Genomic DNA, 22,666 nt, shown 5'->3' on the forward strand with positions numbered 1-22,666 from the left:
TTCTGCAATTCTGCATCTACAGGACAGGTGTGGAATTTCATACAGTACTGTAGTTGTATTCCTGCAAAATTTCAGACAAGATCCAGAACAGCCATGACAGTCTTTAGCAGTCTGGGGCAACTTAGAGATGGATCACTTAATTGGATGAGAACTTTATCTAAATATAGTCATATGAGTTTTGTCATTAATGGTATTCAGTAATATCTTGGGCTTATTAGAACAAGTATTTGGTTCTAAATGCTGACCCACTGACATAACAAGTAAGAGAACAAACCAGAAAGTCTTCCATTAACCATAGTTTCCCGTGGCTTCTGAAACATGAAACTCTGGCTAAGGGGTTCAGAACAAGCCACTGTGGTTTGAAGTTGATTTAATGTCTTGTTCTGAAGCCATTACTAAGCAGTTTCCCAGTTTGGTGTAATTGGTAAGCTATAAATGTTAAGGGAAAACTTTCTGGTTTGTTTGCCATGCATGCAACCCCTTCATACAAGAAAACAATCACCTAAATTGGCAGTTATTAGATGCTTTGATACTGAAGCAACTAAAGGAGGACTTGATGCTTAGTATTACAGTACTGAAAATCTTTTTAATATCTAAATTACAGATCATGTGAAGATGTAAGACCTTTGAACATTGCATAAATCTCAATTTTTGTTTTTCTAGATCATGATAGGTTCTGTTTTTATTTAGTTTTAAGTCTATACAGCAATGTTATATATTTGGGTTCATGTTGCCACCAGCTTGATTCCAAAAAATCTGCAGTCTGGCTTTCCTAAGCTGCAGAAACTTTCAAGCTGCAGAAATCCAAACTATGGCCTCCACAACTCCCCCCCCCCCCCCAATTGCTTAGGACAGTCAGTATGAGTCTAAGGGATCCCCCTGGTTTAAATACTCAGCTTGACCACAGTAGTTCAGATATTGGTAACTTCAATATTTGAGTTACAGATAGGTAGCCGTGTTGGTCTGCCATAGTCAAAACAAAAAAATTTTTTTCCTTCCAGTAGCACCTTAAAGACCAACTAAGTTAGTTCTTGGTATGAGCTTTCGTGTGCATGCACACTTCTTCAGATACACACAAATATTCAATATTTGATTGGGGCTTCCCTTGTACTTGATCTGGAAATGGTACTTAATGTAGAATGCTGCAACACAATTGCTGATGGGTGAGACCCTATCAATCATTTAGGATATCAGCACCTACTCTTTGGAACTCCCTGCCTGTTGACATCAGACAGAAGCCTTCGCTGTACTCTTCGGCACCTGCTTAAAACATTTTTGTTTATGCAAGCCTATCCAGAAATGTAGAATGCTAACATCCATTTAATCTTTTCATGCTTACTGTTGATTTTTGAACGTTTTTAAATAGCTGTTTTTAATAGTCTTTTGTTGGTAATTTTACTGTTTTGATTTTATCTTTCACAAACCTCATAGAGGTTTTATTACAATCAAACACCACATAAGTATTGTGAAATAATAAATAAAATAAACTTCTGAAATCTTGGGAGGGGGGGAATGTCACATTTGATGTATTAGTACCAAAATATTAGCTTTACAAAGTGTTTATTCTTATTTGAATTTTACGGCTGTTATGATATAATGATCTTCATCAGAATCAGGCCCATGCAACCCCAGGGGCTAGTCTGGGCATGTCTAATTTTCCGTAAGCATGCAAATGAACACTCCCCTTCCCCTTCTGGATAACTGAAACCGCCAGTCTTCCCCAGCCTTTGCTGCAGTCTTACATTTTGAACCAAGACAATGGAAGAGGAAACTTCACAGCAGGGAATATGTGGGAAAGATTCTCATCAAGACAAATATACTGGGGAACTTGGGGTATCATTTCTCCCCCTTCTGCGCAACGAAGGAATTTCCTGACAATTCCATCGATTTTTCAAAGACTGACACTGGCGGATCACCTAATATGTGGTATAAGAGACCTTTCATTTTCTAATTATTTTCTGTGGGGAGCAGCTTGCATTTATTATTTAAGTGTTCGCTTTGCCGTAGTGCATAAATAGAAACTAATGCTTCAGTCCTGGGCTCGATTTCCTAGGAGTAAGTCCCAGTGAACTTGCTTCCGAGGAAATGTGCATAGCACTGTGCTGTAAGATATGCTTGAGGGGAACACGCGTTGTTTCACGGGCTTCTAAAACCTTAATAACGCGAATGTTTTCATTCAGTTTTAAGCCTATGCAGCAGTGTTCTGCATTTGGGTTCATGTTGCCACCAGCTTCGTTCTGAAAAACTTTGCAGTCTGGCTTTCCTAAGTTGCAAAAATTTTCAAGCTGCTGAAAGCTAAACCATGGCTGCTGTTCACAAACCTCTCTTTTTTCTTTCCATTGCTTAGGACAGTCAGTATGAGTCTAAAGTTTTTAATATGTGACATTTTAATGTATTTTTAATCTTTGTTGGAAGCCGCCCAGAGTGGCTGGGGAGACCCAGCCAGATGGACGGGGTACAAATAATAAATTATTATTATATTATTATAAGAAGGCAGTGGTTTTCAACCAATGTGCTGGGGCACCCCGCGGTGCCTTGAATGATGGTCAAGGGTGCCGTTTGGCAACACTGGTCTCTGTCCCTCTTTCCTTCCCTCACATCTCTGAAGCCCTCTCACATCTCTGCCTCGCAAAGGCTTGCACAGCAGCTCCCCAAGTGAATGGTGCCTCTAGGGCTGACCAGAGGGTGCTTCCCAGGCCCTTGTGGGGCAGTGGGAGGAGGCACCTCTCTGGGGTAGGGTGGGCCCTGGGGTGCCTTCCAACTTTGCCATTCTAGGATCCTGTGATTAAGGCGCCAGGCGAAAACGCTTCTCTTCAACCAGGCATTAAGCTCAGGGTTATTGCTTTGGTTTTTGTTATGTATTTTGTGTTCTCGTTTTTATGTTGTGAACAGCCCTGCGATCTTCAGGCGAAGGACAGTATACAAACTTAATTATTAATTAATTAAAGTAATTAAGTAATAGTAGTAACAATTATTATTATTAATAATAATAATAATAAAGCCACCTTGAAGTGTGACATAATATTCCAACACCCCTGAAATGATTACGTAGAAGCGGCTGGTGCTATCTATTTGCAAGTCCGTGCAATCAGTACAGTACTTACTTGGGAGCAAGCCCCCTCAACTCCAACCAGCGTGCTGCGGAGTTAAGCACACAGCTGGATGAGCTGGCGGAAAAGGCTTTTCCCAGCTTATTTTAGCTGAAATGCTTCTCCCTCCGTCTCCCAGCTGCTTCTGGCTGCAGCCCGGCCCCCAGTGCAAGCGCATCCGGGGCGGACGTTTCCCGGGGAAGCAGCAGCAGCGGCGCCTGCGCCGAAGCCGCACACGTGGGGGTGAAGGCCAGGCCAACACGCCCCGGTTCCTCTCGCTTTCCTTGCCGTGGAAGCGTCCAGGGTTTGCAAAGATCATGGGCAAAAGCAAGACCAAGCGGTTCCGCCACGAGCCGTTTTCTCCAGCGGGGACCCTGAGCGTGCAAGACGGGGAGGCCGGAGCAGGATCCCCGGCCGCGGAGTTGCTGGAAAAAGTAAGAGCGGGGCGGGGAGGGAGGAGGGAGAAACCGGATTCCGCCTCCTTCCCTCTCCGAGCCCGAGAGCGAAAGCAAACCGCCTGCATGCATAATCGCCCGCCAAGGGGTTTCAGCTCGGGTTGCCAACTTACCAGGAAGGACCCGACCTGGTCTGCTCCTGCGCGCGCTCCAAGGGAGCCTGAATGGAGGTTGCCAACTGACCTGGCCTGCTCCCCCCCCCCCCCGAGAAATCAGCGAGTGAAGCTTCTGATGAAGAGCGTGAAGCTGAAATGTGATCGCTTGCTCGTGCCCTATAAGAGAGCAAGCTCTTCATAAAGGCAGATACAGGGTTCAACTGCGAACCACGAGGAACAAGACAGATCGGTCTTCCACCTACCTTTTCTTAGGGTGCTTGTTGTTACTACAAAGAATAAGTGCTTTATTCTGTTGTCTATGCTCCGGTAACCTCTAGGTTATGTTATTGTTGTTGTTTAGTTGTGTCTGACTCTTTGTGACCCCATGGACCAGAGCAGGCCAGGCACTCCTGTCTTCCACTGCCTCCCACAGTTTGGTCAAATTCATGTTAGGCTGTCCAACCATCTCGTCCTCTTTCGTCCCCTTCTCCTTGTTCCCTCAATCTTTCCCAGCACCAGGGTCTTTTTCAGGGAGTCTTCTCTTCTCATGAGGTTATATTACTGCAAAGCATTATAGGTAGAGCTGCCTCTAAAGATGCTTCGGCTGGTGTAGAATTCAACAGCCAGGTTGCTCACCAGAGCAAGATGGTTTGAACATGTAACACCAATCCTGGCCCGACTGCACAGGCTGTCAATAAGTTTCCAGACCTGATTCAAATTGCTGATTTTGACCTATGAAGCCTTGAACGCCTCAGGGCTGCAATTCGTCAATGTCCACCTCTTCTCATGAACTGACCCAGACCCTGCGATCTTCATCTGAGGCCCTTCTTCATGTGCCTCCTCCATGATAGGTCTGGAGGGCAGCAACATGAGAACGGGCCTTTTCTGCTGTGGCTCCCCATTTGTGGAATGCTCTCCCCAGGGAGGCTCGCCTGGTGCCTTCCTTCCATATCCTTAGGCACCAGGCAAAAATATTTCTCTTCTCCCAGGCCTTTGGCTAATCAAATAATTCATGGCTTTTTAAACGCTCTGTGTGTGGGGTTATTGTTTTTGTTTGTCACTATGGTGTGTATTTTTGAGCTTTTATATTGTAAACTGCCCTGGGCACCATGAATGAAGGGCAGTATAGAAAATAAATAAAATCTGTCTCCCACCCTGTGGTGTTCTAACCTCCCTCTGTGTGCCTCTTTCTAGCTTCAACACCCCAGCGCTGACATGCGAGAATTTGCCTGTGCCAGCATCTCCAAACTCTTGCAGCAGAAACAAACAATCCCGGCTTTTCTGCAGAGGGATGTTGTCCGGTGTTTGGGTCCCATGCTGCTCGATCAGAGTTTGGCAGTTCGAGAGACAGCGGCAGGAGCTCTTCGGTGAGTTACAATTTGTGGCAAGCTGGAAGAACAGACCATGAAGAAAGCAGTGTTTTGAAGCATGCTCAGGAGGGCATGTGAGTGGTGGGCTCTGAGAATTCATGAGCATCTTGTGTGCTGTTCCCTCCCCCCCACTTAAATGCATAAGACCATGTCTTGTTCAATCACACCATAGAGGCATCCAGATGCTACAGAAGGTGGCCAAATCAGGGAATGGAGATAATGAGCCTTTCCCTGCTGTTGTCCTCAGCACATGGTATTTTGAGATATACTATCCCTGAACGACGAGACTCCATTTAGTGATGGCTATTAGCAGTTGATGAATCTGTATAATCCTTTTTTTTTTTAAAGCCATCTAAGTGGTGATACATTTCATAGGCGAATTCCACGGTGTAAAGAGCACACCCCTTAGGAACATAGAAAACTGCCTTCTACGGAGTCGGACTGTTGGTCCATCTAGCTCAGTATTGCTTTCTCTGATTGGTCTGGTTATACCAATATGTCCCCCGGACAGAAACCATTGTAGCCTGTGGTAGATAGAGTACTAGATCACAGCAGTTGTTGCTTTGAGGCAGATAGTCTCCATACCCAGTGACAAGCACATAAGCCCATCCTTCCCCCATCTCGCTTCCCTTTTATATTCAATCTTGTTCCTTATCTTCCCCTGTTTATCATCATTCTGTTTCAAATATACAGGCTACGAGCTCTATAACTAAAAGAGTAGCATTCATGGATAACGGGGAGGTGCAAGCAATGTAGGAGGAACCCCAAGGTTTTTGTAGAAGAGCAAAATAAACTTTTGGGGGGGAGAACCTCAGAAAAAACTTCCCAAAATGACCCAGTGAGACTGAGTGCAGTGTGGACAGAACACCGACAATATGGGGGGCAGGGATGTAATGGAGGGGCAGGTACCCTGAATAAACATTTGACACTGCAGTATTTTGTTGCAGATCCCACTTGCTTGATAGCAAGAACCAGATTTTCTGTTACTTTGCAGAGGCCCAAGAGACTAACAGCAACAGCATAGTTTGCCGAAGTTTAATTATTAGAATACTATTTTATATCTAAATGTTTTGTACCACTCAAGTGACAATGTACACATCTGTTGTTCAAAACTTTTGGTTCTTGTTTTAGTTGATTTTTTTCTGATTATGTATTGTTGTTGCTACAGATGATGATGATGATGATAATAAACCTTAATCCGTTATAACTTATTTTAACAAGAATCTGAACCCAAAGTTTTTGGCTGTGTTACAGAAATCTCAGTGCTTGTGGAGGATTCGACGTCTGCGACGACATGGTCACTAAAGATATCATGACTCCTCTTGTAGCTTTGTTGAAAGAGGTATGTAGCCAGCATGGTGGTGAAAGAACTGAGCAGTGAGCCAGGAAGCTCCCATTTCAAATCCTACCTCCACCATCAACTCACTAGTCAGCCTTAGGCTGCTTTCATACGGCACTGACCAAACAGTGCCCATCTAGTCCAGCATCTGGTTTAGCACAGCGCGCGAGTGGGCAACTCAATTCGGGGGCGGCTCGGGGGCCGGTCAAATTACCTCCGCAGGCCTCTTCCAGCTCATGGGCCTTAGGTTGCTGACCCCTGGTTTAAAACAACTTAAAATCACAAAAATTGGATGGGTTCTAAAATTATATACACTATGTGCTATGATACTACTTTAAACAGTCAAGGCTTTCCCCAAAGGATTCTGGGAGCTGGAGTTTGTTACGGGTGCTGAGAGTTGTTAGGAGGCCCCTATTCCCCTCCCAGAGCTATATTTTCCAGGGTACCTCAGGAATGTGGTACTATAGTGCTTTTAAATGTGTGGTGTGAACATGGCTCTAATGCCTTCTTGCCACTAGGTGTTTGCTCTGATTTGTTCTGCTTTTACACCCCGCTTTTCATAACCCATCTTGCAATGCAGTGTCGAGCAGGACTTGAGGAGAGCAACGGCTCTCTGAAGGAAATCAAAGATACACACAAGAACTGTATGGAAGATATTGCCAACGAGGCTGTAAACCTCCTCTGGAATGTCTGGTGAGCGCCATCTTGAAATACTTGGTGTCGGAGCTGGGTCCAATTCTGACGGCCCCACTGGCCATGGTGGCTGCTGCTCACTGAGATTGGTGTGGTGGAAAGCAAGGAGACCCACAGTAGCTAGAGCCAGAACCAGTGAGAGGCAGAGGCAGCTAATTCTAGTTTTGTATCCATCCTTGTCCCCTGCTGAGTACTACAAAGGCGCAACGCCAAGACCAAGGAGAAACTGTCAGGCATGGCCTTCCCCTGCACTCTTTGTAAATAAGAAGGCAGGTGGAAGGTTGGTTGGTGGGGGGCAGACTGCGCATGGTGGTTGAGCTATGGAACTCCCTCAGGAAGCAGTGATGGCCACCTACCTACATGGCTTTAAAAGAGGTCATGAGGTGAAGAGGGAGTGTACACACTGGTATTTCCTTGCAATGCTAAAATGTGGTTTAGCCTTACATTGCTTTCTTTGTTCCAGGATCAAAGAAACATATATATTTTTTAAAATTAAGTTTTCAATGTGCTTGCCAAGCTGGTTTGCTAAAGATCCTTTTGTGTCTTTGTTAGTGAATGTAACAGTACAGCGGTCTCTATATTCAACAAACAAGGTTGCTTGGATGTTGTGCTCCAGTATCTGAAGAGATTTCGCAAAAACGTGGACTTGGCTATCGCAGTGGGTGAGTAAAGGGACATGTTTATGGGAGGTTTTCAGCCGCAGAGAGCCTCTGTCAGGTGTCTCTTGCAGATATGAAACTCTCTCAGGTCCACTGGTTCTGGGGTTTCTGGGCAAACACATCCTCCAGAGCCTCTCAGCAAGCTGGTACAGTGGTACCTCGGGTTACAAACACTTCGGATTACAGACTCTGCTAACCCAGAAGTAGTACCTCGGGTTAAGAACTTTACCTCAGGATGAGAACAGAAATCGCACACCGGCGGCACAGCGGCAGCGGGAGGCCCCATTAGCTAAAGTGGTACCTCAGGTTAAGAACAGTTTGAGGTTAAGAACGGACCTCCAGAACGAATTAAGTTCTTAACCCAAGGTACCACTGTATTGAATTCCAGTTCCACAGGTAGAGCTGTGGTTGGCAGAAACCTGTTGCAGCTGAAGAAACTCATACTGTTTTATTTCTTCTTTAGCAGCATTTGTATACTGCTTAATTGTTACAAACCTTTAAGCAGTAGACATGAAATATAAAATACAACTATTAAAATTACTGATGGAACTCGAAAGGCAAAAACAAGTTAAGCTAATTCCCCCCAATATAAATAAAATCAACAGCTTTAAAATATACATTATGAAATAATATGGTATATTAAAATACATGTAAGTCTTACCTAAACAGACAAACAAACAAACAAAATATTTTAGGATGCTCCAGAAACAGTACAGAGAAAGCAGCTGCCTTATGTCATTTTTTTTTTAAAATAATTTTTATTAACTGGCCAATCACATCAAATTAAATCACATCTCATAGATTCCAAATTACAAAGCCAAATTTTTAAATTTTGTTGGGGGAACCCATACTTCAAGATCCAAAGGGGGATTCAGATCATCTTCTTATTACTGCGTTAATGTCCAAATCAGTCCCAATCAGTCCAAACAAAATTCATAATTCTATTCAGTGTTATCTTGGTGTTTCCACATCATATCTTGTTCATATAATTTCTATTTTTCCTTTACGATCTCTTCTGTTAGTCACCTTAAGCTGATAAGCAAAATAATAATCCTGTGTGGATTTCCCATTCCTCCACTAAGTCCAGATGGTTTCCATATATCTCCTTCGTAGATAACATCGCTCTTTCCATCATAAATTTGGCATTTTTCGCTCTTGAGTCCCACCGAGACGTATGTAAACAACTCTATTTCTCTCTTTCTCCTCCCAGACCCAAGAGCTCCAACAATGCCTCCCAAAATGGCGACGGCATTTTTAACTGCGTCATTCCAAAACTCTTAGCTTTCCAGCTTCGTCTTGAAACATTGCTTTGGTTCGAAAGTTTATCTCCACACAGCCTTAAATCCACAGCTTAAGTCCTTAGTTCCTGACTCATTTGGGGAGGGGATTCTTGTTAAATCACATAATGAAGGGCAGGTTGTTGTTTTTTTCCCCTCCCCCCTCAAGTCATACCGTATCTTGACGTATCTTCTCATATTTTATTCTTGTCTTGTTATCAGAGATCTCTTTTGTCAGCAGTCTTTACTCCCCTTTTTCCTTGAAGCATGTGCAATTTATCTCGTCCAAATTGTTTCTTTTGAAGATGCTTGCAACTAGAAGCGCGAATCAGGGACGGCGTCAAGGAGTGCCGAAATCCCACAGGAGGGCTTTGTGCCTAGTGCCCCCACCCCCACAAATTCGGGGGTGGTATAGGGCACAGCAGGCAAGGGCCGTCCCCCCCACAATCCTGGGGGGTTAAGGAGGCTAATTACCCCCATCATAGCCTCCAAATTACCTCGTGTGGGTCGGAGAGATGTTATTGTCAGCCATCTTCCGATGCGCCACCTAGTGGCCCCCCGCAGCTGCCTTATGTCATTGGGCAGGGAGTGTAGCTGCTGCCTCACTGAAGGATCAATTTCTTTACAGACTTCTTTGCAGAAAGAATGCTGTATGGCACTTGTAAAAGTGACAGCTCCACAGATTGAATTGGTTGAGTGGGCATATATGGGTAAGGTTATCTTGACAGATGTGTTTTAATGAGTGACATCTTGGAATTGCAGTCTCAGTTTAAATGCTTTCTTCTATCTCCACAGCATCATGTTTACAGGCTGTGACAGAAGATAATCCAGACCTGCTGTCGTCCTTTGATTCTTCTGCACACCAAGTTCTGGAAATGATCTTATTATCATCAGAGAAAGGCATGGAGGACATTCTTTTACGGACTCTGGTGGCAGGTAGGTTTCAACTGGGTAATGAGTACTGTGTTGTGGCAGTAGCGTAATGGGAAATTCAGAAGTGCAGGGTCCCTTCATGATAGTCACATCTGCTCTCCCTTCTCCTGAATGCCATTAAAGAGGAGGACTGCCTGATTTTCCCTGGGAGTTCCATAGCTGGGGTCCCACCACAAAAAAGGCCCTGTCTTGGAGCCATTCCTACCAATGTGATCACAAGCAGGGCCTCTCATCCCAGATTTCAGGTCATAAGGTACGGGTGGAGGCACTTTCAAGGATTTGGGTTCCAGTTCACCTAAGGGTAGATACAATATTTGTACCTCATCTTTATCTTTCCTGATCTGCATATTCATCAGAATGATGTGATAGCAGCTGTTCGTGGACTTGAGTGCCTTCTGGCAGGTGGGAAATTGCAAGTGTTTTGGATATTCTCCAATGTGGGAACTCCCCGCATTAAGAAAATTAGAATGTCAGGGAGATAGCTAGCCTAAAACTCTTCTCCTGGGTGATTTTCTATATGCAAGGAGTTGTTTTTCATGGAGGAGCACTTGCACTTTATTTGCTCCGCAGATACTATAACCAGGGTTTATGGCTTCTATCTATGTTAATCTCTTTCTTGTTTAAGGTGTCACTTGGAATATAAGGAACACCCTGCCATCTGGTAGCCAGGCAAGCACCATGAATGCCATCCTGAAGATTTTCTCAGAGTGCTTAGCCATTGATGCTGGTGAGATGATTATTCAGATGAAGGAGGCGGAAGTGGAAAGGTTGAAAAGCTCAGCTGAACCAGAGGCTGAGGGAAATCTGGGCGATGGGGACATCTCAATACTTAATAATGATGAGGAGATGGAAGAAACTCCTAAAGGAGCCACCAAACAAGAAAGTGACATTTCAGATCTACTTCCGGTAAGTGTGGCTGATCTTAGCCCTAGATGTTGCAAGCCAGACTTTCTCTGATGGAAAAAAACACATACAAAACCAGTACTGTTTACATGATTTTGGGGGTAGGGGTGTTTCACTTTTCTAAAGGAACTGAGTGTAGGGTGAAGGGTGGTAAAAAATTTTTTAAAGCATCATCAACCTCTGCCAATTTGGTGATTCTATTAAGTGCTTTTTTTTGGGTAATATTACATGCTTTGTGGGTAATATTTCTGAAATTTGTAAATTGTAATTATATAGCATTTTTATGTATCATTTGTACACAGTTTGCTTTTCTGGTAGTTCTTTGCGTTCATTGTTGAAAGGTTTATTTATTCACATCACCTAAAATGTAAGATGATGGTGATTGGTAGTACAGTTTGCTGCTGAATGTGGGATTTGTATTGTGTTTCTTATATTGATTCTTTTTTGGGGGGGTAGAATTTGTAAACTGCTTAAGGATTTCTATTGAAATATGAAGGAGCACATAAAATAAATAAGTAAATCGGCCATACTGCCTGGGGCTGATGGGAGTTGTAATCCAACTGCATCTGGTAGGCCCCATGTTGGCTATGCTTGGAGGTAGGTAACCCAGTGCCAGATAGGGCCACTGTCTCTGTGACATATGAGTTGGTGGCACTGTGTTGCACTGGCATCGCTCCTTCCTATGGGTCCAGGTTCTAAGATTAGGGCCACATTCACACCATACATTTAAAGTGCCATGATACCACTTTAAACAGTCATGGCTTCCTCCAAATAATTATGGAAGATGTAGTTTGGTACGAGTATTGAGAATTGTTGGGTGGCCTCTACTCCCTTTAAAGAGCTGCAATTCGCGAGTTGTTTAACAGTCAGTCCCTCTTCACAGGGAACTCTGGGAATTGTAGAACTGGGGTGGAAATGGGATGGGTCCCATTAAACTACAGCTCCCAGAATTCTTTGAAGGGAAGCCATGACTGTTTAAAGTGGTATCATGACACTTTAAATGTGTGGTGTGGCCTCGCATTGAGGGAATTATGTGTCTACCCCATGGCAGTCGTACTGTGGAGTCCTGCAGGGCATTATTCTATCCTGAATGCTGAATGCTGTTATTTATATGCACATACACATGCTGTTATTTATATACACATACACAAAGCCACTAGAAGCAACCATCTGGCGATTTGAGGCTCTTATTTCTCCGTTACCTCTGAATCAGGCTGTTTTATTTGTTTTTATGCTAATTTTATTGGTTTTAGGTGGCATTTTTGTGCTAATGGATATTGTTTTTATACTGTACACAGCGTACACCATGTAGAGATTTATTAATTTTTTTACAGAAAGTTGTTTAGAAATGCCTTTAAATAAATAAAACAAATGGACAAATAGCATGACCTGGTATATCAAATATTTATTGTGTTATTTGCTTTGTAGGGCAGTAAGCAGGAGGTGAAGCAGGTGGCAGCTTTACTCTTAGCTCAGCAGACAGCCCTGGAAATCATTGTTAACATGTGCTGCAATGAAGGTATTTCTGTTGCCCTTTTGCTCAGGTGGTATCTGGGCTTCTGTTTCCTTCCTCTTGTAAAAAAAACCCAACAAAAACCCTCTCTCTCTGGCCCTGTCTGCACTATACATTTAAAGCAGTACCATGCCACTTTGAACAAATGATCCCGTTGAGATTTTTTTTAATGCCAGAACTGCATGTTTTCAGACCCCTCCGATGACGAATGGGAAGAGTTATCCAGTAGCGATGAAAGCGATGCCTTTATGGACAACTACAACGAAGGTGGGAAGCTTCTGTCACCCCTGTGCCTTTCGGCTGAGCTGCACACAGCACTTCGGAACCACCTTGTTCCCAAGAAGGTAGAGTCCTCCTCTTCCCTCCCCACCCCACCTGTGTGCCAGGGTCCAGATGATCACGTGACCAGTTAAGTTCTGTGGAATTGCATTTCTGGAAAAGTGCTTTTGTGAAACTGGGATGTGGAGTTGTGGTTCACTTTTCATAGAAAGAAGTCTACCTGTGTATCTTTTGGTAAAGTAGGTATTAGGAAGACAAAATCCCTTTTGGGGTGGGACTTCCCGCCTCCAGAAAAAGAAAACCCAACGGTGGCTGCAAAATATTGGCTGGCTGTTGGAGGGGAAATGCAAGGAAGTATCCTTCACTGGAGGCAAGGAAGTATCCTAGATTGGAGGTTTTCTGCTGTTCCAGAGAGTAATGCCCAGACCAAAGAATTTGAATTACAAGGAAGGAGATTCTGACTAAACATGAGGAAGAACTTTCTGGTGGTAAAACTCACCTTCATTCGTGTACTTTTCACTGGAGGTTTTTAAGCAGAGGTTGGCTGGTCATCTGTCAGGCATTCTTTAGTTTTGATTCCTGCAATGCGGGGGGTTGGACTAGATGACAGTTGGGGTACCTTCCAACTACAATTATATGATTGTAGTCCATCATCTTGTTCACACAGTGGCCAACCAGATACCTATGGGAAACCTACAAACAGGATATGAGCACAACAGCACTCTCTCCTCTGGTGGTTTCCAGCAACTGGTGTTCAGAAGCATTACTGCTTCCATCTGTAGAGGCAGAGCATAGCCTTTTCCTCCATGAATTTGCCTTTTAGAGCTATCAAAATTGGTGGCCATTACTGCTTCCTGCAGGTATTCCGTTGTTTAACTATGTGCTGTGCAAAAAAGAACTTTCTTTTACCTATCCTGAATGTTCCTTCCTGAAGTCAAGGATGCTAACATAACTGTTGTGAAGATTATCAAGGCTTTGTGCAGTAAAGCACTGAAATTCTGCGTCAAAGCAAGAAATGCTCAATTCCACAACCTGTATGAATTGCAAATTTTGCAAAGCAAGAAAATTGCATATTTTGCATAATTTATCCTGCCATTAAAACTGTTACCCTTGCACTTCTTTGCAGCCATAAGGACTGGAAACATATTTTGTTTTTTAAGGAAAGCTGGTGTTCTTAGGAATTTGAATTTTGTACTTGGTGGTGGTGAAGCATAACAGCTTTTTTCTTTTCCTAGATACTTGAAAAAACTGGGTTTCCCAACAGTGTTGCTGTTGAAGTCTGCATGCGCAGTCCAGCTTGGAAGCCACTTATTAAAAAGTAGGAATTAATTCACTTTTGTTATGTTTCCAGTCATATTATTAGGAAAGCAATGTGTCTCCTCATTTGTGGGGTTTCCAATGGGATCCAGGCTCACTGCTATTGAAAAAAAGAACTGGGACTAGACGGGGCTTTTTTCTTTTCCATTAAGACAAGAGCACTTTTGTTATTTAAGAACTGTCACTTGAACATCTGAGCACTTGCCTATTTCATGGTCGTCACTTATATATATATATAAACAGTCTATTTCAGTGACCTGTATTGCTGCACTTCAGTTATTTTTTCCTTCCCCCCCCCAACCCTTTGAAAACACTTGAGGAGGTTTTTTTTGGGTGGGGGGAGATTCTTGAAATTTATAAAAAGCATTTATGTATGACTTAATTATTCAGTTTTCTATGTAGGGTACATAAAAACAATCCACAAAAAGGGGACAACGAAAATTTATCACAAAACTAAGCACTACTTTAGCATGCCTGCTGGAACAAGAAAGTCATAGTTATGTTCAGCAAGAAAGTTTAGCAACAAAGTTCAGCAAGAAAGGTGCCTGTATAATCTCAATTGGGATGGAGTTCCACAGGCTTGGTTCCACTGCACAGAATGCAGGACATTGGCAATATATAAGGGGCTGCTCTGTTGTTCATTTCTTATTTGCACTGTCTCACCCTTTCCTACTTTAAACACATCCCTTTAAGCATGCCCACATTTCAGTGGAGGCTGGGGTTGGACACCCTTTCTCCCGTCTGTTCTGAATAGAGGAGGGGTTCCCAGAGCCCCCTGTGATTGAGTACAGCATTGTCCCTGAAGGGACAGGCATGTCTCTCTCTTTTTCTTCCATTTTAGATGTGGCAGCCATTATGCCATACCTCAATGGCAGCCATTTTGTGTTAGAACATGGCTCCCCCCGGCAACCATTTTGTCGTTTCCCATATCTCCACAGGAACCATTTTGTGGCTAACACCCACAAAATTCCACTGGCTCAAAAAGGCTGGCAATCCATGATGGAGCACATAGCCGTATGACCCCTAGGAAAATGGGGGTTGGAAGATCCATTCTTTTGATTGGGGGTTGTACTGTTGGTGTTCCTCTTCTCTGCTTTATGGCTCTTGATTAGGGGCTGTGCTGAATGTTCCATTTTCTTACAGGTTGAACATGGTCCAGTATAGAGCCCTGACCTGTCTCCACAGCATTTTGTTGGTGTCTGATGTGGAATGTCTTGGGGGTGCTTCAGTCCTTCAGTCACTCTCCCAGCACCTGTCCCAGTTAATATTTTCTCAGCCAGGTGTGTTTCATGTGCTACGGTCATGGCTACCTCAGCAAATCTCTGCCCTTTCCCTTCATATTTCTCTCCTTTTGCTTCTCCTTCCCCCACCCCACATCCCACTGCTGTTCACAGTTGCTACCAGCATCCCACTTTTATTGTATTTCCGTACATCATGCTGGTTTACACGTGGGCAGTATGGTTTTTTTTTAAATTTATTTACAGCAGGGTTTCTCAAACTGTGGTCTGTGAAGCTTCATTCTAGCAGTCCGTGATGTATCTGTGAAGAACACTTAAAACTGGAATTCAAATGGCCATACAATAAAATGAATATGAGAAGTGAAAGAAGCAAGAAAAGTACAATTAAGAATCATAGACACACACCCTAAAAACAGCATAACACAGTAGGCAAACAATTCTGGAGGAAAACCGAGAGCGAGGACATACTGGATGGCAGCCAGATCAGAGTCCTGTTGAAGTCTGGACACTATCAAGGAGGAAGCCACACAGATGTCCTGGGGCAGGGAGTTACGCAGCCTGGGGACAACAGAACAGAAGAAGACCCCTACAGGAGAAGTCCAAAGGCCCAACTCTTGTTTCCCACAGTGGGAATCTCTCTTACTGACGTTCTCCATCAACACCCATATTTGAGGTGTTCTAAGCCTCCTGTGCCTGGCGTTTTCTGGTCCATGGGGTCACGAAGAGTCGGACATGACTAAACAACAACAACAACAACAAAACCTCCTTATTTAAACTTGTGGAGCGTAAACTTAAAAAACTAGCTGGCTGCCTTAGAGCACCACAAACCCAGCTGAAAGTCTTTTATCAATGAGTCATTGATAACTATAGCCAATGTTGATTAGGCATAGTTTCTTGAAGACCTTGGCAAATGGTTGTCCTTTTGCCAAGAGCTTTTGCCTAGAGCTGGTGGGTAATTTGGGGACGAGATTGCGATGAGGTGGGGATGGCAAAAGTGTGTAGACAAATGCTGAACCTCTGTAATGTGGGGCGCTACTCAAAATAATTAAAGAGTGTTGAGAATCACCAACATTTCCCCAGATACCATATGTGTTTATCTCAATGAAATTTGCCTCCATGTAAGTGTGTGTAACTTCTTGGGTTTCAAGCCCTGAACAACTTCATTGGGATTTTTTCCTTTTGTGCAGAATTTTCAAAGGAAATGGAGTTCCTGGAAGCTGTAACCAGCGCCTTGCGAGCCCTTTTGCAAACGTTGGCGTCTAATAATATATCTCAGGTGAGACTGCTTTTTTCCCAGGGGTGGAGGTGCCAGAAGGGGGATGAACTGAGAAAACTGGGTGAAGGAGAAGTATGGAAAGGCTGTTCTAACATGCAGCCAGTGTCTCCAAACATGTACAGAGTGCTTTTTTTGTCTATATCCATTGCTTCTGTGCAACCTGTTTGTAAGTAGCTTGAGGTGCTAGCCCTCCACTTTTATATGTTTGATCCCTTAAACACTTGAATTAAAAAATGTTCTTTGACATTTGCTTTTAAACAACTTGGATGCTGAGTGTTTTATCTCTTCCCCTCACCAGTCCCAATTTTTATTCTTTTAAACAGAGCATGTCTCCTGAGCAGCTGATGACTTTGTGCGAAGCCGGTATTCAGAATACCAATGTTAGTGTCCGCGTAAACGTGGTTAGCATTCTAGGAATTGCTGGCAGTGTGCTGGCCAAGGTGGAAGACACAGCAGAAACACTAAAGGTAAAACTTCTGTATGGAAATACCTATCTCTCACTTCTGGCAATGACATTACTGCTTGTAAGATCTGTAGTGATTTTTGGGGTACCTGTTTCTGTGTCATTTCAGATGATTGGGAAATTCCTCCTTGACGTTGCAACGAAGGATCCTTCCCTTGTGGTGGTGGGGGAAGCTCTGGATGCCCTCTTTGATGTGTTCGCTGACGGTAAAGAAGCCGAAAAGGCAGGAGAGCAAATAAAGTTGTTATATGCACTTAAGGAATTCCAGCCAGTTTTCAAATCGCGGGTAAGCCTGTTTTATTCACTGTGAGAGGGAAGTACTTGAAACACTAATAGGGTTTGTGACTTCACTAATGCCACCAGTTGGGAAAACTTGTCTTTACGGCAGTTGCATCCAAGATTCATGTTGAATACCTAAAAAAAAAAAAATCCTTGTTGAGGGGAAAAAAGGAGAGAGCAAGTTTCTAGTCTTCATTGGTTCAATAATATCTCTCCAAAGATGGAGGCAAGTCAATGTTGTGAAGGGGATAGAAGTGTTAGAATGCTAGCGGTGAGAAAGGAAGGTGTTTGGTTTCCCCCCTTCTCTTTTTGTTGAGCCCCGTCTGTCGTCATAGACCTGACCCAGCTCCTTGTCGGCATCTCATGAGAGCCGTTCTTCGGGTCTGTCCTTCTTCAGTGTCATGTTGCTCTTAAGACAAACTTGCCTAGTTTTGCTCAGATAATCAGTGTGTGCTTCTTTCACAGCTGAACAGAGGTTATTAAAGATGACCAGGTGGTTTTTATTAGGTCAGGCCAGTGCTAGCTGTTTGGAATCTCGGAGAATTTGGCTTTTTGTGAGGATTGAATTTTAGGTTTTGAGGGGTTAATGCAAAGGCATCGTCTGAGAAATAATTGCAGTGCTGTACCTGCCAGCCCCAGAGAACATGTTGCTCTGGAACACAAGGAAGGAGCTTGTCTGCCAGCCTGGGAGACAGATGCTGCTTAGTCATTTCCTAGTTTGCCGAGTCAAAGTGTACTAGTGTAGGTTCTCCAAGGAGGAGAAAGGACTAAGGGGTTGAGTGCGCACCTATGTGTTCATTACTGAGGCGGGGAGAGTCGCTTCTGAATACTAGTTGCTGGGAGCAACAGGAGGGGAAAGTATTCTTGTGCTCGGGTCCTGCTGGCAAGTTATCCTTAGGCATCTGGGTGGCCATTGTGAGAACAGAACTCTGGACCAGATGAGCCATTGGCCTGATCCAGCAGGTGGTTCTTATGTTCTTAAGGTCAAGTAAAGACTTGCGCATGTGTGAATGAGCTAGCACACATCAGCCAGCACTTCCAGACCTTTCCTATCAATCGACACCGGCCTAATCAGTGGTGGGAGTTCACACATTCAGTTCACATCTAAACCATCTATTCAAAGCAGCAAACCATCAGCCCCCACAAAGATTCCTGGAAACTGTAACTTGTTTAAGAGTATGGAGAGTTGCTAGGAGACCTTGAACAAACTACAGTTCCCAGGGTTCTTTGAGGGAAACCATGACTGTTTAAAGTGGTATAAGAGTGGCTTTTGAATGGATGGTGTGGTTGTGGCCTTGGTTGCAAGTTATCCATGACAAAAGTAGCAAGCAAGCCCTAGGATCAGCACACGACAGCTGTTGAGGCCTCAGCATCCCTGTAGGCGCAACTCTGGTGCCTGTCCTGAGCCCTTCTTGAAACAGAAACAAAAACCCACCCACAATCAGCTACTGTAATCAGCAGTGACCAGCTTGGTTTAAAAGCTGTCGTTTTAATTTCCCATAATGCCTACACTAGGGCATTATGGGAAAATTTTAAAAGGCGACTTTCAGCTGCCCAGTGCTGTCTGTTGCTAATGACATCAGATGATTCCACTAAGACTCACCTACACAGAAGAGCTCCATTGATTAGGAGGGGACCCAACAGAGGGCCTTCTACTATGGGCCCCCTCAAACCTGGAGCTGGTCCTGATATTTGAGCATTGTACATGTGTGAGTCTGCCGCTTGGGTTGTAGCCCCCTAAGAGGTACTGAGATTAGACCAACTTCAACTAATGAAAGTAAATCATGTGTGTTAACTTCAGTAGGTCTCCGCTGAGTAGGACTAGCATTGGATACCACCTAAAGTGTTGAATTATCAGAGGGAGGGAGTGCTCACCAGGATTATGATTATTATTTATTCCATGGTTTTATAGCCCACCTTGATCACTGAGATCATCTGCAGGGAGCACTGTTGGACATTCCCTGTGTTGGTGAGGCTCATTTGACCGTAACAAGAAACCAAGCCTTTAGTGCAGAGCTTACTAAATTGTGTGTCGCGACATGTTAGTGTGTTGGCGCGTCACACAAATGCTCCCTGTGCTCCTCCCGGGGCTAGAAAAGGGTTGATTTAACCTCTGGTTTGCTAATAAAACCGAATTACTGCGTTGTGAAATGATACACGTCTAAAAAGTGTATCACCAACGTGGAAAGTTTGGAAAGCTCTGCTTTAGTGTCCTCAGCCCAGTCCTGTGGAACACTTTGTCACTAGAGATTCAGCAGACACCTTCTCTTCCGACTTCTAAATGCCTGCTGGAAACATTTCTGTTCTGTCGGATTTATATAGGCAATTGAGAATACATCTTTCCATAATAGCTTTTTTTCTGATTTTTAACTTTTTACTGTATGGTTCTATGTATAATTGTTGTAAACTGCTCCAATTTTTTATGAATAGCGGAATAGAAATATTTTTAATAAATAACTAAATCCCTGTTGGTGGAGCACTGCCCATTTTAAGCTTGTGACCCTTAAACTACTATGATATCTGAGTGAGTGAAGATAATTTAGTTATTCTTGCCATCCACTCCAACTTGTTACCTTGGGCAAGAGACATCAATGCCCTAGTTTTGAAAGGACTGCATACAGCATCTCCTTTTGCAGAGGAGGACTGTGGGTTTTTGTTTGTTTGTTTGCTTGCTTGCTTGTTTTTGGATGGTTTAGGATTCCTCTCTTGTAGAATTTCAGCATAATACATCTGTCTTTTTTCCCCCTTTTGAATTGCAGATGCGGAAAGAAGGGAAAGGACAGTACAGCTCAGATCAATTATGTGTGCTTGACAATGTGAAACTGAACTTAAGAAGATTCATTGCCTATCAAGAGAAATTGGAGAGAAAATAATAATTTTTGAATAGAAAAAAAGACTGTAAAGCTATATTTTTATTATTGTTTGTTAAATACTTTAGCTTCGGATTTTTCTATAGCACCTTGCAGTGATTGGTGGCAGGAGGAGAGTTAAGAAATTGTGGAGTTATGGAGCTGTTAAAACTGGATTCAGCATCCGTAAGTGCTGCATCATTTGATTTTGATTCAGTGTTGACAGTAGCCAGAATGTGCCCTTAAATACTGGAAAAAAGTATATGTCACCCATCAGTTTCTCAAGAACCAGCATCAGATTTTAGGAGTAAGCTCTGCTGAAGGCCTAATGTAATATTCCTAGTCTTCCAGCCATCATTAGAAGATTGGGAAGATCTTGCTTTCCTTCCACTCCCTATTTCATCACATGGCATTCCTCCCTGCCCCACTTTTCAGAGATAATTGGAGGGTAGTGTTGGGCCATGGTTAGCTCAAACCGGAGTTTGCACACCAACTTCTAACCATGGCTGCCAGCTCTGATTTGATATAATCATGGTTAATGTTAACATTGGTGCAGACATTAAAAGGGAAGTGAGGGAGCATGCGCAAGCCTGTGGAGTACTCCCACTCTCTTAACCATGGTTAAAAAATCTAGACTATTACATTGGTACTGGCTTGAAATCTCTGGATTTTATTTTCATTGTGTGGAAATATACATGCCTTCCATGTACAAAAGCATTGTTCTGCAAAGGAAATGTGAATTTAATTTATGTTGGAAGACTATTAAAAAGGTATGCTTTTATAGACTGCTCTGAGGGTATAATTCCCTGAAAAACCAATATTTGCTTTTAAGTTGATCTACTTTAATACACTTAATATTCTTGTGGATTAGACCCAAGTGGCTTTATCCTAGGGGTGGCTTTGTGCCAACTACATATTAGCTAACTGCACTGCAAAAACATACCAAGATTCTTTCAACCTGTAATATACTCTTTGCCATATGTATCAGGCTCAGACTAGCAGGTGAGGGAGCCCTCCCTAAGTACCAGTTTTGATCCTATAGGTGCCAGCTGTACGCAAGGTTGGAAAAATATTTCCAGCATCTCCTTTTCTAGGCAGCGCCTTGCTTGGGATTTTTCCAGCCTGGGCTATATAAATGATAGATTGCTATCGACTGCTACTGTTGAGCAGCTACAACAGGTGTGACTGTTGTCACTCTGCAAAGTCACCCACACCTGTCACCTTGAAATGTGTTTGCTGAACAGTTGGGAAAATATAGATAGCGCAAAACCAGCTCGAGATTTCCTTCGAGTCGATTAAGTGGATTGAAAGCAGGCATTAACAGAAAGCAGCAGGTTAGCCATGTTGAGCAATAGAGTCGTGCGGCACCTTTTGTTACCATAAATATGTGTATGTAGAATGTCGGCTTTCGTAGGCAAGTGACTACTTCCAGCAGCATCAGATGAAAAAGGGTATTTCCTTCAGAAGCTCATACAACAATATATTAGCTGGAGTATAATTCTGGCCTCCGTTTGTGGACGGGAGGGCATGGAAGCTCCAGGAAAGAGAATATGCTGTGCTGGCATTCTTCCTGCCTTACCCAGCTCACAGGGTGTCCAGCTTTAAAGCTGCCTCTTCTACCAAGGCATCAACTAGCACAGGTCTCATTCTGTGACGCAGTTCTGCTGGCTCCTGACAGGTGTGCAGCATGCATGTGTGAACATCCGAAGAGCCCTGCTGGGTCAGACCAAAGGCCCATCTGCTCCAGAATCCTGTTCCTACAATGTCCAACCAGGTTCCATGGGGATGTCTGCAAGCAGGATGCCACATGTGGTCAGGTGAATTGAGGTTTCGAGTGGCCATGCCCTGGTGTATCACTCACCTGGATCCTCTGCACTGCACCCTCCATACAGCAAAGGATTGTACACACAGGTCTTCTAAGGTGTCAACTTGCAGAAGGCTTCCTGAGCAACACAGCAGAAGAATCTTCAGCATATTATTCTTTTACCATTTGTAGCATAGACTGTTGTCATATCACCTTGAAACTGTTATATACCGTATTTTTCCGTCTATAAGATGCCCCCATGTATAAGACAACCCCTATTTTTGGGGACTCCGATTTAAGAAAATGGGGGGAGATGGCCCCCATGTATAAGACACCCCCAAATTTTGGACATTATTTTTTAGGGGGAGGACCTAGTCTTATACATGGAAAAATACAGTATACTAGGGTAATATACAGAAGCCAAGAAAATACACTATATTTTGTTTCTTAATATCCCCCCTGCCCAAAAATCTATGAGGGTTTTTCTTTTTTTAAAATTGTGTATTGTTGGATAGGGAAAAAAGCTATTTGATCAGTGTCTCCTCCCCACCTTGCATAGAAAAGGTAATCTGATGATGTTTCAAATCTGCGGGTAAATGAGCTACATCATAGTGGCTCACACATAGTTTAGTGTTTTTGCACTAAACTTGGATGCATATAAATAAATATTTTTAAAGTATTTGCAGATGTGCTAAAATATACCTTGTTGAGATTACAAGTTGGAAGGATTCTGTTTAGTAAACCAAGTTTTAACTGAATAGTATTTTATTTGAAAAGTGATTCAGAACCGTTAAGTACCTATTTGTCTTAAGTTGTGGGGGTGGAGGGGCATGAC

At 43.3% G+C, this 22,666-nt stretch overlaps 1 protein-coding gene across 2 annotated transcripts; it reads left to right on the plus strand.

The window, feature by feature from the left end:
* The first annotated feature begins 1,772 nt into the window (after positions 1-1,772).
* Positions 1,773-20,810, plus strand: HEATR3 (HEAT repeat containing 3). 2 transcript variants are annotated; one of them, XM_083628289.1, is made up of 15 exons: positions 1,773-1,926; positions 4,834-5,006; positions 6,264-6,351; positions 6,929-7,041; positions 7,594-7,703; positions 9,773-9,913; positions 10,536-10,816; positions 12,242-12,332; positions 12,519-12,670; positions 13,841-13,923; positions 15,066-15,202; positions 16,348-16,436; positions 16,760-16,903; positions 17,009-17,185; positions 19,938-20,810. In XM_083628289.1, exons 2-15 carry the CDS (start codon positions 4,855-4,857, stop codon positions 20,049-20,051), a joined length of 1,872 nt encoding a protein of 623 aa, XP_083484415.1. In that variant the 5' UTR covers positions 1,773-1,926; positions 4,834-4,854; the 3' UTR covers positions 20,052-20,810. The 2 variants fall into 2 exon arrangements, with proteins under 2 accessions (XP_083484415.1, XP_083484414.1); XM_083628288.1 differs by lacking the exon at positions 1,773-1,926 and adding an exon at positions 3,191-3,523.
* Positions 20,811-22,666: the final 1,856 nt, after the last annotated feature.

This window comes from Podarcis filfolensis (genome assembly GCF_964270895.1).
Source record: "Podarcis filfolensis genome assembly, chromosome: 8".
NCBI classification, from domain to species: Eukaryota; Metazoa; Chordata; class Lepidosauria; order Squamata; family Lacertidae; genus Podarcis; species Podarcis filfolensis.

Bases quoted from the DNA above. Each gene is read 5' to 3' on its own strand.
- HEATR3 (XM_083628288.1), top strand. From the start codon at position 3,206: ATGCTTCTCCCTCCGTCTCCCAGCTGCTTCTGGCTGCAGCCCGGCCCC. The intron at 6,352-6,928 runs GTATGTAGCCAG...CTTGCAATGCAG, and splicing joins TTGTAGCTTTGTTGAAAGAG to TGTCGAGCAGGACTTGAGGA. The intron at 7,042-7,593 runs GTGAGCGCCATC...TGTCTTTGTTAG, and splicing joins AACCTCCTCTGGAATGTCTG to TGAATGTAACAGTACAGCGG.